This window comes from Ammodytes marinus (assembly GCF_949987685.1).
Source record: "Ammodytes marinus genome assembly, chromosome: 11".
Classification (NCBI taxonomy): Eukaryota; Metazoa; Chordata; class Actinopteri; order Uranoscopiformes; family Ammodytidae; genus Ammodytes; species Ammodytes marinus.
In genome coordinates this window covers 5,680,360-5,694,745 of record NC_137215.1, presented here as the reverse complement: position 1 = coordinate 5,694,745, position 14,386 = coordinate 5,680,360, and the positions used below count along the sequence as shown (strand labels likewise).

The 14,386-nt window shown below is 39.9% G+C and overlaps 1 protein-coding gene across 1 annotated transcript; it reads left to right on the top strand.

Annotated features, from left to right (window-relative positions):
• Positions 1-3,802: 3,802 nt before the first annotated feature.
• On the top strand, positions 3,803-13,798 carry pyroxd2 (pyridine nucleotide-disulphide oxidoreductase domain 2; the record flags this gene model as incomplete). Its single annotated transcript, XM_080037364.1, has 16 exons — positions 3,803-3,926; positions 4,317-4,336; positions 4,599-4,692; positions 5,187-5,260; positions 5,552-5,707; positions 6,131-6,284; positions 6,876-6,937; positions 7,039-7,136; positions 7,616-7,757; positions 8,362-8,496; positions 8,589-8,661; positions 8,851-9,004; positions 9,594-9,745; positions 10,753-10,859; positions 11,926-12,046; positions 13,030-13,798. 16 exons carry the CDS (start codon positions 3,803-3,805, stop codon positions 13,098-13,100), a joined length of 1,737 nt encoding a protein of 578 aa, XP_079893490.1. The 3' UTR covers positions 13,101-13,798.
• Positions 13,799-14,386: the final 588 nt, after the last annotated feature.

The window sequence follows — 14,386 nt, the reverse complement described above, 5'->3', positions numbered from 1 at the left end:
GAGGCCGTGGCGGACAAATTACTCACGGAAACACACAGCAGGCCGCGATCAGGAAGTCATCTCTGATTGGTTCATACAGCAAGGTTCCTCTCACGCTATTGGGTGATACACATGTCACTCACGATTGTATTTTTTGGTGTAGCCTTCAAACGTAGCCTTGGTGTATTGCAAAACCATAGGTTAGGTAAATTATGTAAAAGCCATGAAAAGACACTTAGGTCATTGTAGGTCATTCTCAGTGACAGGGACATACATGCAGTGTTGGGGAAATGTAGCCTATTTGAAAGCATGGCTTTGCAAACTAGGCCTAACACACTTAGGCTACTTCACACAGCAAGAAGTTAAACAACAGTAGCTAGTAAATAGCTTAGAAAATGTAGGCTAGTTCACATTACTTTGTAAAAAAAGAAGATCAAATTGACAATGTAGGCTACGAGATATATAGGCCTACTACTACCACCAAATATATTTCGATGTTTAAGTTAGTTCTGTTTTCCCCCGAGCCAAATTACATTTCCCCTTGACTACCAACAATGGGCCTAGCCTACTTATTTATTGGGGTGTCCCTGACAAATTATTTACAAAGGCTATTCGAATCCTATTGGTCAAAGTCTATTATCGTAGTCAAATGAGGTGTTTTTATTTGTTATGTTTATTTGCAACAGAAGACCACCATTCACGAGCTCTAATGAGATCGATTCAAAATTCAATATGTTAAAACATCTCACGTCATTTTCAAGAGTATTAATAGGCTGAAATGTACTGTATACCACAACAGACAAAGTATCATGATTTATTTGGGGAAACCAAGCAATTCCATGTAAAATCACACATTCAGAACCCCCATAGCCAGAATAGGATGATCCTTGTTTATGAATGGGTGGTAGGAAGAGGAAGAGGAAGAGGGGCCAACCAGTAACCATGAGGTCACTAGACAAGAGGGTGTTAGTAGTAGCAGTGCCCACCATCTCTACCATTGTGTCCTTGAGCAAGACACTTAGCCCCAAACTGCTCCATGGGGCGCTGTACTATGGCTGACCCTGCGCTCTGACCCCCTCCGAAGTGTGGTAACTTGAGAGGGGATATGCAAAAAGATTAATTTCAACGTGCCTTGTGTACATTGACTAATAAAGATAAGTTAACTTAACTTAAACACATTTTGCAACTATTCGACTGGGAGAATCGAATCGGGCTCCTTCAATCTCCTATTCAGGGTCAATCACCCCTATTATTTACAGTTCATGTTATGAGAGTAGCAGGTTACACTTAGTAAGGAAATAACTTCTTCTTAAGACACCCTGACATTTTAATTTTTGGATGCACCGTAGGCCTAACACCTTTAAAGATCTGCTGACAGACAGTAGCTTAATCTTTCCTATAATTAGGAATGCTGAAAGCTGTCAGATTAATGTCTCCAGGCCCTAACATCTTCACCAGTGAAAAATAACCCTTTTTTTCCCCCCTTCCAGAAAATGATGTAACTGTGTTTTGGTGCCGGCCATGTTTTAACATAATTGAATTCCCCCCCTGTATTTGCCTGGGAGAGCCTTGGAGGGGCTGCAGTGTTGAATTTCTGCCGACAAAGGGGAATGAAGTGTTAATTTCTGCTTACAAGAAGAAAATCTCCTGCCTGTGATCTGGTTATGGTTGATTGGTCGTTGTCCGCAGACGTTCCTTAAAGGCAACACAAGCGGACGGGATCATTCCTAATGCCTCTCTAATACACCAAGGGAGAGGCACGCTCGGTCTATAGCGTGAAACTCTAGATCACCATAACACCTCATTTCATTGGCCTCACACAGAGAGAGTGCACAAACCATTCAAACCACCAGGAATTATTTTACACCGTCTAAGCAAAAACAGAGACAAAAAATCCACATTATAAAGGCAAGATGAGAAGATAATGCGGTTATATTGTGCTGTGTTTGGTTGTTTTTGTACCAAATTGACATCCAATTCCTTCCCTTCTCCGGTTCTGTCTACTCACTGGAATGCCACTTATTATAGGCCCACGGATGATCTATTGCCTCTTATCTTATTAATGCACGCTAAGTGAACCACTATGGGCCGATATGACATCTTCAACAGCATGCACTAAGAAACCATTGTGTGTTAAGAGCATCATCTTAGAACTCTTAAGGTGCGGGCCCTTATACTGTGAGATGCAAGATGACTTGTATTGAGCATAACAGGGTTCCCGATCTGCATTTTAACATTGACGTTCAAGGCAAGGCAAGTTTATTTCTGTAGCACAAATCAGACACAAGGCAATTCAAAGTGCTTTACAGGGGCATAAAATACATCAAGATTAGACAATAGAAATTGCATTTAAGAGATAGTAAAAGAAAATACATCAAGATTGAAGATTAGACAGCGATGTAGAATGGCTGCAATGAAAATTACGTGACGGACAATATAGTAATTTTATTTATAGCCTATTTAACTTAATTACTCTTTCATAGTTTCAAACTAATTTAAAAATATTGGGGAATCTGTATTCACAAAACCAAATAGAATGTATGTCGAGGCAATCTCCGCCTACATTTAACATAGGCTACTTTCATATATTTTGTGGGGTTAATATGTGTAAGAGCATTTGAACAAGTCAAATGTGCTTTGTGGAGAGAGTTGTATTCTCATAACTGAATTAACAGACGTTGAAGAAGTTTTGAAGTCTTTGAAGTCAGAACGCTTCCTGGAAAATGACTGTTTCACTGTTGTTTTTTTACAGCAGCAGGGCCCACAGTTACAAACATATTCTAGTCTTAGGTTTGGTTCCAAGTTCCTCAAAATTATTTGTTTTTGATTTATGATGATAGAATTATTCAATACTAAGAATTCCATGTAGGCTCTGCAAATGTAAACAAACCCCCCTCTGCTGAAACTGTATAGTGCACCTTTAATATGCACTGGATCTAATCTAAAACAAATACATCTGAAATCCAACATTGAACAGTGTGTGAGTAGAATACCATGCCATTGCCACGGGGTTTTGGAGCTGGATTAAATGGAACAATGGCGCCATCATGTGGACAGCTGGAGAATGAGGTTGATACAGATTATAAACTCGACTAAAGGAAAATGCTCAATCAATGTACAACAAGGTCAGAGTCTTCCTTAATTTTAGACATTTTTAACAAGCTTAATAAATAACTTCTGTTTTGTATTTGGTCATTGAGAGATAAATTGCGTTCCTTGCAATTGTGAAAAGTCCAGAAGGTAGCTACTGTTTTATTTAGATCTCAGGGCTATTCACCTTCCAGGAACCTGGATTGTAGCTCACCTCCCTATATGGTTACTTTGCTGTAGGCATATATAGTTAAAACATTTTCCATTTGCAAAGCTATTGCCTGAAAAAGTAGGCTTTTGAAAAAGTAGGCTTTCCCAACACTGCATATGATAGGCTATAACGTTTAATTGATAGGCCCTGCACACCTTATCTCAATGGCAGTCCAGAGTGGATGCCTAAACCTATCCATCCTTCAACATTTTGTAGGCCTATCCGTTTAGGTCAAATTATGCATCCACTTCTGCTACAACAGGAATACACGTGTCATCCATTAATCAACTAACTTCGAAGTGGACATGCATGATGCTACAAACATCCCATAATAACTCCGAATCAATCTCCCGATCAGTAGAAAACGCTATACAACTCCATAGATAGTATAATAAAACAAGGTAGGCCTACAATTTCACCGTTTGCATAGAAACCGGATCTACTTTACGCGGCTCTCGGGACAAGGGGGAGGGGTTGAGGTGGTGGGGCATGAATTCTTTAAAGTTCTCTAGTCCGGTGGCCATGGCTGCAGCGGTGTGGACCGACCGAGGACGCAGAGCTGTGACGGTTCTGGGGACAGTGACGAGATCCAAGTCCAGTCAGAGCGCTTTGAAATCCCAGTATGACGCACTGGTCATCGGAGGAGGTGAGAAAAAAAATTGGAGCTATGTGTTTCATAAGCCTTTTAATAAGCCACTCTTTGCATTAGCCAAATGATAAACCGTTGCAGCTAAGTTTGCAAAAAGTCAGAAGTAGCCTTCTGTCTCACTTCTTAAAACATGCCGTTCCCTTGTGAGAGAAATTGGAGTTTGCTCTGACTTTTGCTGTGTGTAAGTTAGTGCTTTTGCGAGATGAAACTTTTCTTTTGAGTGGTTCAACTTTGGACTCACTGAACTTCACTGTAAAACAAGTTCCTTGAAAGCAGCTTGAAAACAACTGTTATGACACAGTGAAGACTGAAGCTAACAAAGTAGAATGTATTTGAGGAATTTACATTTCAAAAATGTCTGAAACATTTCATATGTTTTTATTGCAGGACACAATGGACTCGTGGCGGTGAGTTTCGTGCAATTGTTTCCCAACATATATGGCATTCTGTAATACATCATCTGGGTCAGCAACAGGGTAAAGGTGGTGTGTGTGTGTGTGTGTGTGTGTGTGTGTGTGTGTGTGTGTGTGTGTGTGTGTGTGTGTGTGTGTGTGTGTGTGTGTGTGTGTGTGTGTGTGTGTGTGTGTGTGTGTGTGTGTGTGTGTGTGTGTGTGTGTGTGTGTGTGTGTGTGTGTGTGTGTGTGTGTGTGTGTGTGTGTGTGTCTGCAGGCTGCCTATCTTCAGAAAGGAGGCATTAAAACAGCGGTGCTGGAGCGCAGACATGTGCTGGGAGGAGCAGCGGTTTCAGAGGAAATCTTCCCTGGTAGGGGAACTGGAATTTTAGCTTATATAATTTTCGGCCCACCAAACCTGTACCTCAATGTAAATGTACTGTAGGCCTACTGCATATTTGAAAGTACTTTCTACTATTTTTTACAATGTCCAGCAGGGGCTCTGTCACACACTCACACATACAAAATACAATAGCACAGAGCTATTCCAAGGCTAGTTTTAGGTGAAAAAAAAAGTAATTTTATTAAATTGCTTTTACACCAACCCTTTAGTGGTGAAGAATGTGAGATCTTTGCAAGACTGCTGCAAGGGCATGTGGTTCAAGATGCAATAAGTATGTTTTGTCTTGACGGACAGTAAAGTTGTATCTTATCTTATCTTAACTTAATGGATTAAATGAATGTCAACGGTATCATATGAACACAGTGGGGTTAAAGAGTACTCTGTGACATCATACACTGCGTTAATTCCTGTTGTACCAAGTCATAGCCAAACGAAAATGTGCTTCTACTGTCTCTATTCCAGGTTTCCACTTCTCCAGGTGTTCCTATCTGCTCAGTCTATTAAGACCTCACATATTCGCAGGCCTGGAGCTCGAGGTAAACAATAGCCAAAGTTCTATCTAAAGAAAACAAATTCAGCACGTTCGGAGAAAGCCTTAAAGGTGGAGTCAGCGATTCTGGAGAATGCTTGTCAAAATCAGTGAATATCTCCTCACAATCCGCCAGCTGTCAACTGAAAAAAAAAAGTCTGGTTTTAGTACACAGCCTAGTCTCTGTAAACTACTAGCAACATGGCAGTTTTTTTTCTCTCCACAATCGCATACTCCACCTTTAAAGTGATTGATCTAGTCTCATTGCCCTCCGTTCCTTTGTTCCCTGTATCTTTAGAAACATGGGCTGAAGGTTTACATGCGGGACCCCCATGCTTACACCCCCATGCTGGAGGAGGGGGTGGGAGGCGCCCCACCGAGGTCTCTCATTCTGGGATCGGATATGGCCAAGAACCAAGCGGAGATCAGCAAGTTCTCACAGATTGACGCCAAGGTGATTTTAGCGTTGTTATGGGTGGCCACCGCAAACTGGCCTCACTGCATTGTGCGCAAATCTGCGTTTTTTTTTTCACACTCACCTGAAAGCTTTTGTAACATGAGTATGAACTGAACTGAACTGAAGCAATTTAAAAGTTCCTCGCAGCACCTTTAAGTCGGAGTAGACATCTGTGTCAAATTAGAAGAAAATCCATCAAAGCGTTCATGAGATATGAGATATTGCGCTGTCAAAAAAAGGCCCGGACGCACGGACAACCCTTTAACATGTTTAGTTTAGTAGTAGTTTTATTCAATCATTTAAAAACAATAATAGAAAAAAAACATACCATTAAACACATTCAACATCAAATAGTGACTGAAAAGGCTTAGGCTGAAGCAATACAAGCTTTATGTGCCTATCCTGTATGTCCCCTCCCAGGCCTATGCAGATTTCGGGGTGTACCTTGAGAAGCTAGCAGCAGCTATCCACCCGCTCCTGGACGCTCCTCCGGTAGACATCCCAGGAGTGACCACCGGCCCGCTGAGGAAGAGGCTGGCTGCGGCTAAGACCCTCATGCCTGTTATCAAATGTGGTGTGTTAGCGGATGCCTTATTGGGAAATATGACAAATTAGGCTATCTTATCTTATCTAATCAATGCTTATATTTCTTCCTTTTTAAAAAATAATCTTTCTCTGGAAGAGTTTTAGTGCCACAGGGAAGTAAACAACATTGAGGAGGAAGTTTTTTCTTTATTATGCACTTTGAGAATAAGGTTGAAATTCAATATCGATAAAAAAAAAATGCTACCTTTATGACTACATCAAACAGCTCATATGACAACAACTCAACAAAATGCCTTGTGTCGATGGTGAAACTACAATCCAAAGATGTAGTAGCCTATAGGCTGGGCAGCTCAGCTCCTCTCATAGCTGTCAGTCGCGCCCCTTACTGCATTCAATGGACCAGCAGAGTTGACTTTTTTTCTTCTGGATATTGAATTTTGACTTTATTTGCGAAGTACATAATAAAAAAAATGTCCTCCTCTATCAATTTGTTTTTCTATCCCGTGGCCCTGATACTCTAATACTCTTCATTACATTTCTGACATTATTCAGCATGCACTCATCATGATAAAGTGTTCTGTAGTGACTGTGTTATGACGTTCTGTTTTTGAAATCAAAGGTCTGAAACTGGGGAAAAACATTCCGGACTTTTACGAGATTGTTACTGCACCAATAATGAAGGTTTGTCGTTAGCTGATTGTGAGGAGATATTCACTGATTTTGGCAACAAGCGTTCTCCAGAATCACTGACTTCACCTTTAATACATTGTTTTGTGTTGTAGATCCTCAACCGGTGGTTTGAGTCGGAGCCCCTGAGGGCCACACTGGCCACTGACGCAGTGATAGGAGCCATGACCAGTCCTAGTAATCCTGGTAGTGGGTGAGACACTGTTTGTAGAGCACACACACACACACACACTTATAACTTCAGGTTTAAAGGTGCAGTATGCCGTTTCAGAGGAGGGGGATTTGTTTACATTTGTAGACCCTGTAGTTAGTTTACACAACATATTTTCTCTAGATGTAATTCTTAGTATTGAATAATTCTATCATCATAAATCAAAAATTTTGAGGAACCTGGAACCAAACGTATAAGACTAGAATATGTTTGTAAACCAAACTGTGGGCCCTGCTGCTGTAAACAACAACAGTGAAACAGTTACTTTTCAGGAAGCTTTCTAACTTCAAACAGTGTTCCAGGGATCCAACTTTCCTGTGAGGAAAGTTTGTTTATTCAGTTATAAGAATATAACTTAGAAAATGTTCACTTCTCTGACACACCCAAACGTTACACACTGCACCTTTAAATGCACTGAATTAAACTCTGACCTCTAATGCTCTATGCCTGTGCCTTTGCAGGTATGTTCTGCTGCACCATGTGATGGGGGAGCTGGAGAAGGAGAAGGGGGCGTGGGGTTATGTGGAGGGGGGAATGGGAGGCGTCTCTCAGGCCATCGCTAGATCTGCCCGGTCCCACGGTGTAGACATCTTCACTGAGAAGGTAATGTGGCTTTTGATTGATCATATAGGGTTTTAACATATTATTTTGTGGGTTAAAGGTCACCTATTATTCAAAATGCACTTTTTCCATTGTTTTTCAACATTATTATGGGTCCCCGGTATGACTAGAGACTCCCAAAGTATGAGGAAAAACAACCCTCTCTCTTTTTCCCCACCTCCACCTCTCTGTAAACCTGTGATTTCTCTCCCCTTATGATGTCATGTGGGGAGAACTGAACTGACATAGGAGAAGCCACGCTACCTCATTACCAACCTAACTTAGCACTACCTCCACCTGTGATGAACTACCCGACCAAATACCGGCAGTTAGATCCCAGAACCAATCAGAGCAGACTGGGCTTTTTGGAAGGCGGGGCTTAAAGAGACGTGCTCTAAAATGGAGAGTTCCAGACAGAGGCTGAAAAGAGGAGATTCAGCAGTAGCACTGTGGGAAATATAATGTTTTTTTGGTGTCTGGTAGAAACCCAAACTACAATTTTCAACCTGGAAATTCGCATAATATGTGACCTTTAATGCAAATGATATTCCAGCCCCTGTATTGTTGCCTTCATGCATTCAATATACACAATGTTTATCTTTGGCAGGACGTGGAACAGGTCCTTGTGGGTTCTGACGGTGCAGCAAAGGGAGTTGTGCTAAAGGACGGCACAGAGATCCACAGTAAAGTCGTGTTATCAAACGCTACACCTCACGTGACCTTCAAGTACCTCACGCCACAGGTAATACTAGAACAATGTGTAAACACTGAACAGCACATGTAACCATGGTGACCGGCGGTTTGATTAGTAATGGCTTCGTGTTTCTATCGCAGGACGCCCTCACTCCAGAGTTCATCAAAGCCGTAGAGCAGATCGACTACACCTCACCAGTTACCAAGATCAATGGTAAATACTAAACACACACACAAGCATGCACGCACACACACACACACACACACACACACACACACACACACACACACACACACACACACACACACACACACGGGAACCAACAATTGAATAATCCTGAGCTCCATCAAGTTTACATAAAACACTGATTTTATTGTATTTTCTTTGCTGTGGCTTTTACAGTGGCAGTGAACAAGTTGCCGAACTTCCTAGCAAACCCCACCCCGGATGACGTACCCGGCCCCCACCACCAGTGCTCCATTCACCTCAACTGTGAGAGCGTGGAAGTCCTGGAGGCCGCATACAAAGACGCTGTGAACGGCCGCCCCTCCACAAGGTACAGTCTCTTCTCACATTAGGGAATAGTATAAATAAAAGGTCCGACATGTACATTCAGGTGTTTATTTTAACAATATTTGTCTGTTTGGATCTGTTTATTTCTCCTATACAACCATTTTTAACGGTCATTATCTAATTTTTTCCCCCTCAATACTCTGAAAAGGAATATTGCAATTTCTAAAGCACTTACATCAGATATGAGATTATACTACTTTAGTAAGTGTTCACTTCTCTGCCACACCCAAAGTTACACAGTGCACCTTTGAAGTGTCTGTACACCAGATTGTGTTTTTCACAGAAAGTTGAAAATGTGACTTTGTAACCAAAAACAATATCAGATGTGAACTTATACAATCTTAAATATTCATGCAAAACAAAAGTTGAATCAACAACCCAGGCCAGTCATTCACTCCGTGTAGCTGTCTCAGAAAATACATTTAATTTTTATGATGTTTAATTGTTTTGAGAGGAATAAATGAGTTAACTACATCAGTTGAAGCATAGTTCATTTTTTATAATAAGCTTAGAAGCAGTTATACACCTTACTAAATCTTGTCTGATCTTGCCCCTGTGTATTTCTGCTGCAGACCCATGCTGGAGATGACCATCCCCTCCGTGTTGGATCCCACTCTGGCGCCCCCTGGCTGCCACGTGGTCTCACTGTTCACTCAGTACACGCCCTACCACATCGAGGGCCGCGAGTGGACCGACCAGGACAAAGAGGCCTTCGCAGACAATGGTTCGAAATACAAAAATTACCCAGGACTTTAACATAAAATTCAAAGTGCGCTAGGATTGCTTACACATTTTGTACTGCGGGCACAAACTTAGGTGTTTTTGAATGCTCTTCTTGAAGCTCAACTTGAACAGACACGTTATTTTAGTTATATGATTGTGGCAGAGTTAAATGTGGAGTCAGTGATTCAAGAGAATGCTTGTTGACAAAATCACTTTTTGTTTAAATCATTGAACATCCCTCTGTGATCCACTACCTGTCCATACCGTGCGGGCGCTGAAAAAAAAATCCAGTGTTAATACACCTAAGTAAGTCTAGGCTCTGTAAACTGGCATGTTGCTAGCTAAGGTGCAACCCCTTGGTTTACATACCAGTTAACAGAGCTTAGGCTGTGTATTAAACCCAGATTTTTTTTAAAGTGTACACAGTATGGACAGGTTGTGGATTTTGATTTTGACAACAAGCATTCTCCAGAATTGCAGACTCCACCTTTAAAGCTCATCAAAAAAGGACACATTATGTTCTTTTTGTTATATGATGGAAAAGTTCAAAGAAAAATGTTCATCCCAAAACGAGAACATTTGAAATAAGGAATTTGCTTGAGACATTCATATGTCAGTGCTGTCGAAATATTGTACTTCCCACTTCTACTTACGACATACACAGTTTCCCAGCTATCAGAATGCCTGCCTCCTGAAATGTCACAACTCGGGAAAATCATTGAAATTCCCCAAATAATAACTAACTTGGAGAGCTTTGTTCGTGTGCTCGCAACTTGTAAATACGGTAAATAGGATATTTCATGTAAAGACAGCATAAGGCCATAATCTACCTTGTTGAACATTTTGGCAAAGTGAAAAGTTTCATGCAATCACACTTTCTCTCTTTATCTCTCAAAGAAAACACACACACACACACACACACACACACACACACACACACACACACACACACACACCCACACACACACACACACACTCTAACTTACTAACTAATTCTAACCTCTTCAGCATTTGACTGGATAGAGCAATACGCCCCGGGGTTCAAGAAGTCTGTGGTGGGCCGTGACATCCTGACTCCGTCTGACCTGGAGAGGATCTTTGGTCTCACTGGAGGGGTAAATATACACACACTGAAGTATTTAAAGGTGCTACGAGGAACTTTTAAATATTTCTGAAACAGTCTAATTTTTTCCTCTGATGATCCTAAATGACATGTAACAGCAAACAAGACAATCGGTGCAAAGAATGTTTTTTTATGTTGTTTTTCTCAATGCCTTTGTCATGTCACACTACCACTTTTGTCTAAAGGGGGTGCAAGAATTAATACAAACTCATAGTTCCTCGGAGCACCGTAAAATTATTATTATTATTATTATTATTATTATTATTATATATTTTTACTCTATTATTGTTACGTTTTTTCCCCCTCTTTTCTATTTACACTAAATGTTTGTTCGTCTGTGGTTATTTTTTAAAAAACTGATAATAATGAAATAAAATAATAAAAAGTTTAAAAAATATATATAGGCTATATATATTTACAACGTACACACTGTGGTCATTGTGGCACTTGAGCAGGATTTGAATACCAGTCAGTATGTACTACAGCTGATTTGCCTGACACAGATCAACCGTTGAGTGGAAGAGGAAGTCATTTGCGTCCTCTGTCCTCCCCTTAAACCAGCATACAATGATCTGTTGTGTAAGCAGTTAATGGTTACAGACCGTTTTATAGTCATGACGAGTCACAATCAAAGTTCACAAGTTGGTCAGGTGATCTTTTCATTTAATGCGAGACACACTACAGGCAAAACTTCTTTTTTTTCAAGCACTATTAGATTTTGAGATTTTTTGGGCTATTTTGCTTCAATAACAATATCCAAAATGTACATATAGGTGTTTATTTGAATAATCCTTGTCTGTTTTCATCTGTATATTTCTCAACATGTAGATTATTCGTTTTTAAACAGATGCAAATGTACGTATTGGATATTGCCAAATTTGCATATTTATTTAAACATTTCTTAAAAAACTGTAATATAAAAAATATATTGTTCTAATGTAAGTAACCAACTGGCAAAGTTTCATGATGATATCTTTAAGTAACACATTTAACCCTATTCACATGCAGTGTCTCGCCTGTGTCAAGGAAAGTCAAACATTCTAATCTGGTTTTTGCAGAATATCTTCCATGGATCGATGTCATTGGACCAGCTCTACCTAGCCCGACCAATGCCCTCCGTCTCAGACCAACGCTCACCAATCAGAGGGCTGTATCTCTGTGGCAGTGGCTGTCATCCAGGTGTGCTTTTAAAGACCTAACCCTCATATCAACTGAATTGGAAATGAGGCCAATCGCAAACTCTTTCTTTTTTCTATTCTACAAAATACATCTGACCATAAAAAAGAATCTAGTTAGGATGCAGTGGGCATACAATTAGGACAAACCTTTACTTATTTATTTCATGAACATTGTACTTTGATCTTGCCTCTTGCTTTTATATCTGTCGCATCACCGATTGTTTTCATACTGAGGCTCCGCCGATGTGACGTCACTTCCGGTGCAAACTGGATTGCTGGTCAGAATCGCCCAAATAGCATGCTGATTTCAACACTAAAAATCTTAGCCAGGGAATCATACTAAATCTGACCATAAGAATCCGGACATCCTAAATCCTTTTTTCTACCATACTAAATAGCAGAAAGTATGATTGGAACACAGGGATAGTGAGGCGTAGTATAAGTTCAGTCAGTACATCTAATGAACCTTTGGAGCTTCTTATCCTGATAATACAGGCTTCGTTCAGAGTCCATGAAGTTTGAAAAATGCTCGATTTTAAATCTTGTGTTTTCAAGTTTTTGTAATGTGCTTGAAAATCTTATTAACACATTACTGCAAAATACTGGATTATCTCCACATTGATCAAGATTGACTCAGGGGATCGTCATTACAGGACTGTCTAGTTTACATCTAAATGTTCCAATACCTTCACACTGGCTGACATGGCAATATCAATAAAAATTATGATACATTTTCAAATCACATAAACTGAATTGGGCTCATGTTATGTAGCACACTCATTTTGATGTATAGCTTGTAATTTATTTATTTTTAACAAATATTTTGATGAAAAAAAAAATTATACTTTTCTTCAATGCTTTCCACTTAGAGAACATTCAGAACCTTGTTATACTGTAGAAATGAAGTTGTCCCCCCTTAGAAAAAAAAATAAAGTTGGTTGGTGACGTCAGTAAACAGATTTTTATTATATGTTTTCTCTCTAGGTGGTGGTGTGATGGGTTCTCCTGGCTGGAACGCAGCGCTCACTGTCCTCGCCGACCTCAAGCGCAAATGAAGCCTCTCTCCGTAGCAACCAGCGTGTTCTCTCCACATCAATGTTCTGCTTCTGTTCTGTCTGAATTTGACTTGATTTTTTTAGCCATACATCTCAACACCAAATCCAACTGTCAAAATAAGGCTAAATGGCTGGTTTCGGTTAAAAAATTAGGTTGAAGCCCTATTGTTTGCCTTACGACGATTAGCAAAGATGCATCGTTTGTGTTTTAATAACGTTGTTCTTATGAATTATTGATACCAGAAGTTCAAATCTCTTGATATCTTTGTCAATTTTACTGCAGCCTTGAACCTTTCTCGATTGTATTTCATCTTTTTTCTCGACATATCGTCTTTTTTTATGGAAGTGTATAATGAAAAAACTTCTTCTAATTTTAAAATGTTCTCCCGTGGACTTACTGGAATCTTTAAGGCTCTTTATAGTCCGCCAGTTTAAAAAACTGTACACACATCATCCTACTGTGACATAACCCCTAATTGCTCCCGATGGTTCAGACAGCGCCTTGCATGGCAGCTACTGCCATCGGTGTTTGAGTGTATGTGAAGCGCCTTGTGACCCTGGTCTGTGAAGGGCGCTATATAAATAAAGCTTACTTGCTTACTTACTTAATTGAGCCAGCAGAAATACTATCATTCTAATACATTATAATAACTTTGGAATAACCGACACTATCCAACTCAAACTGTGACTGTATTGAAATATGCACAATGGAATTTTTTACGACTTTGTACTAATAAATTCAAATGCATTCAAGCTAATTTGTTTCATTTTCTTCTCAAACAATGCAGAAATTATAATCAATTTGTTTGATGCTGCGTGAGGACTGATGTGACATTTCAGAATATATGATGGTAGAAATGTAATGTTTTTATAATTATGTTTCACTAGATTTTTACCAGTGTTTTTCTGACTGGTACATGGCTAAATGTCCCTCAGTGAAATAATATGAATACACAGGACCCGAAACATGTTAGAATGGGTTTTCTACAGGTCTAGTACTTTGACAGAAAATTATTAATATTTACTTAAGTGATAGCTGTAAACAACAACAGTGAAACAGTAACTTTTCAGGAAGCGTTCTATCACATTTTCCTGTGAGGAAAGTTTGTTTACTCAGTTATGAGAATATACCTTACAAAATGTTCACTTCTCTTACACACCCACAGTTACATAGTGCACCTAACTACTTAAACAATGGTGAAAACGTAATGTTACTACTTGAATCACTGTGCAAATGAATGTAGGCCCTAGTTGAACTACCAGCAAGCTACTGCAGAATGTAGTTA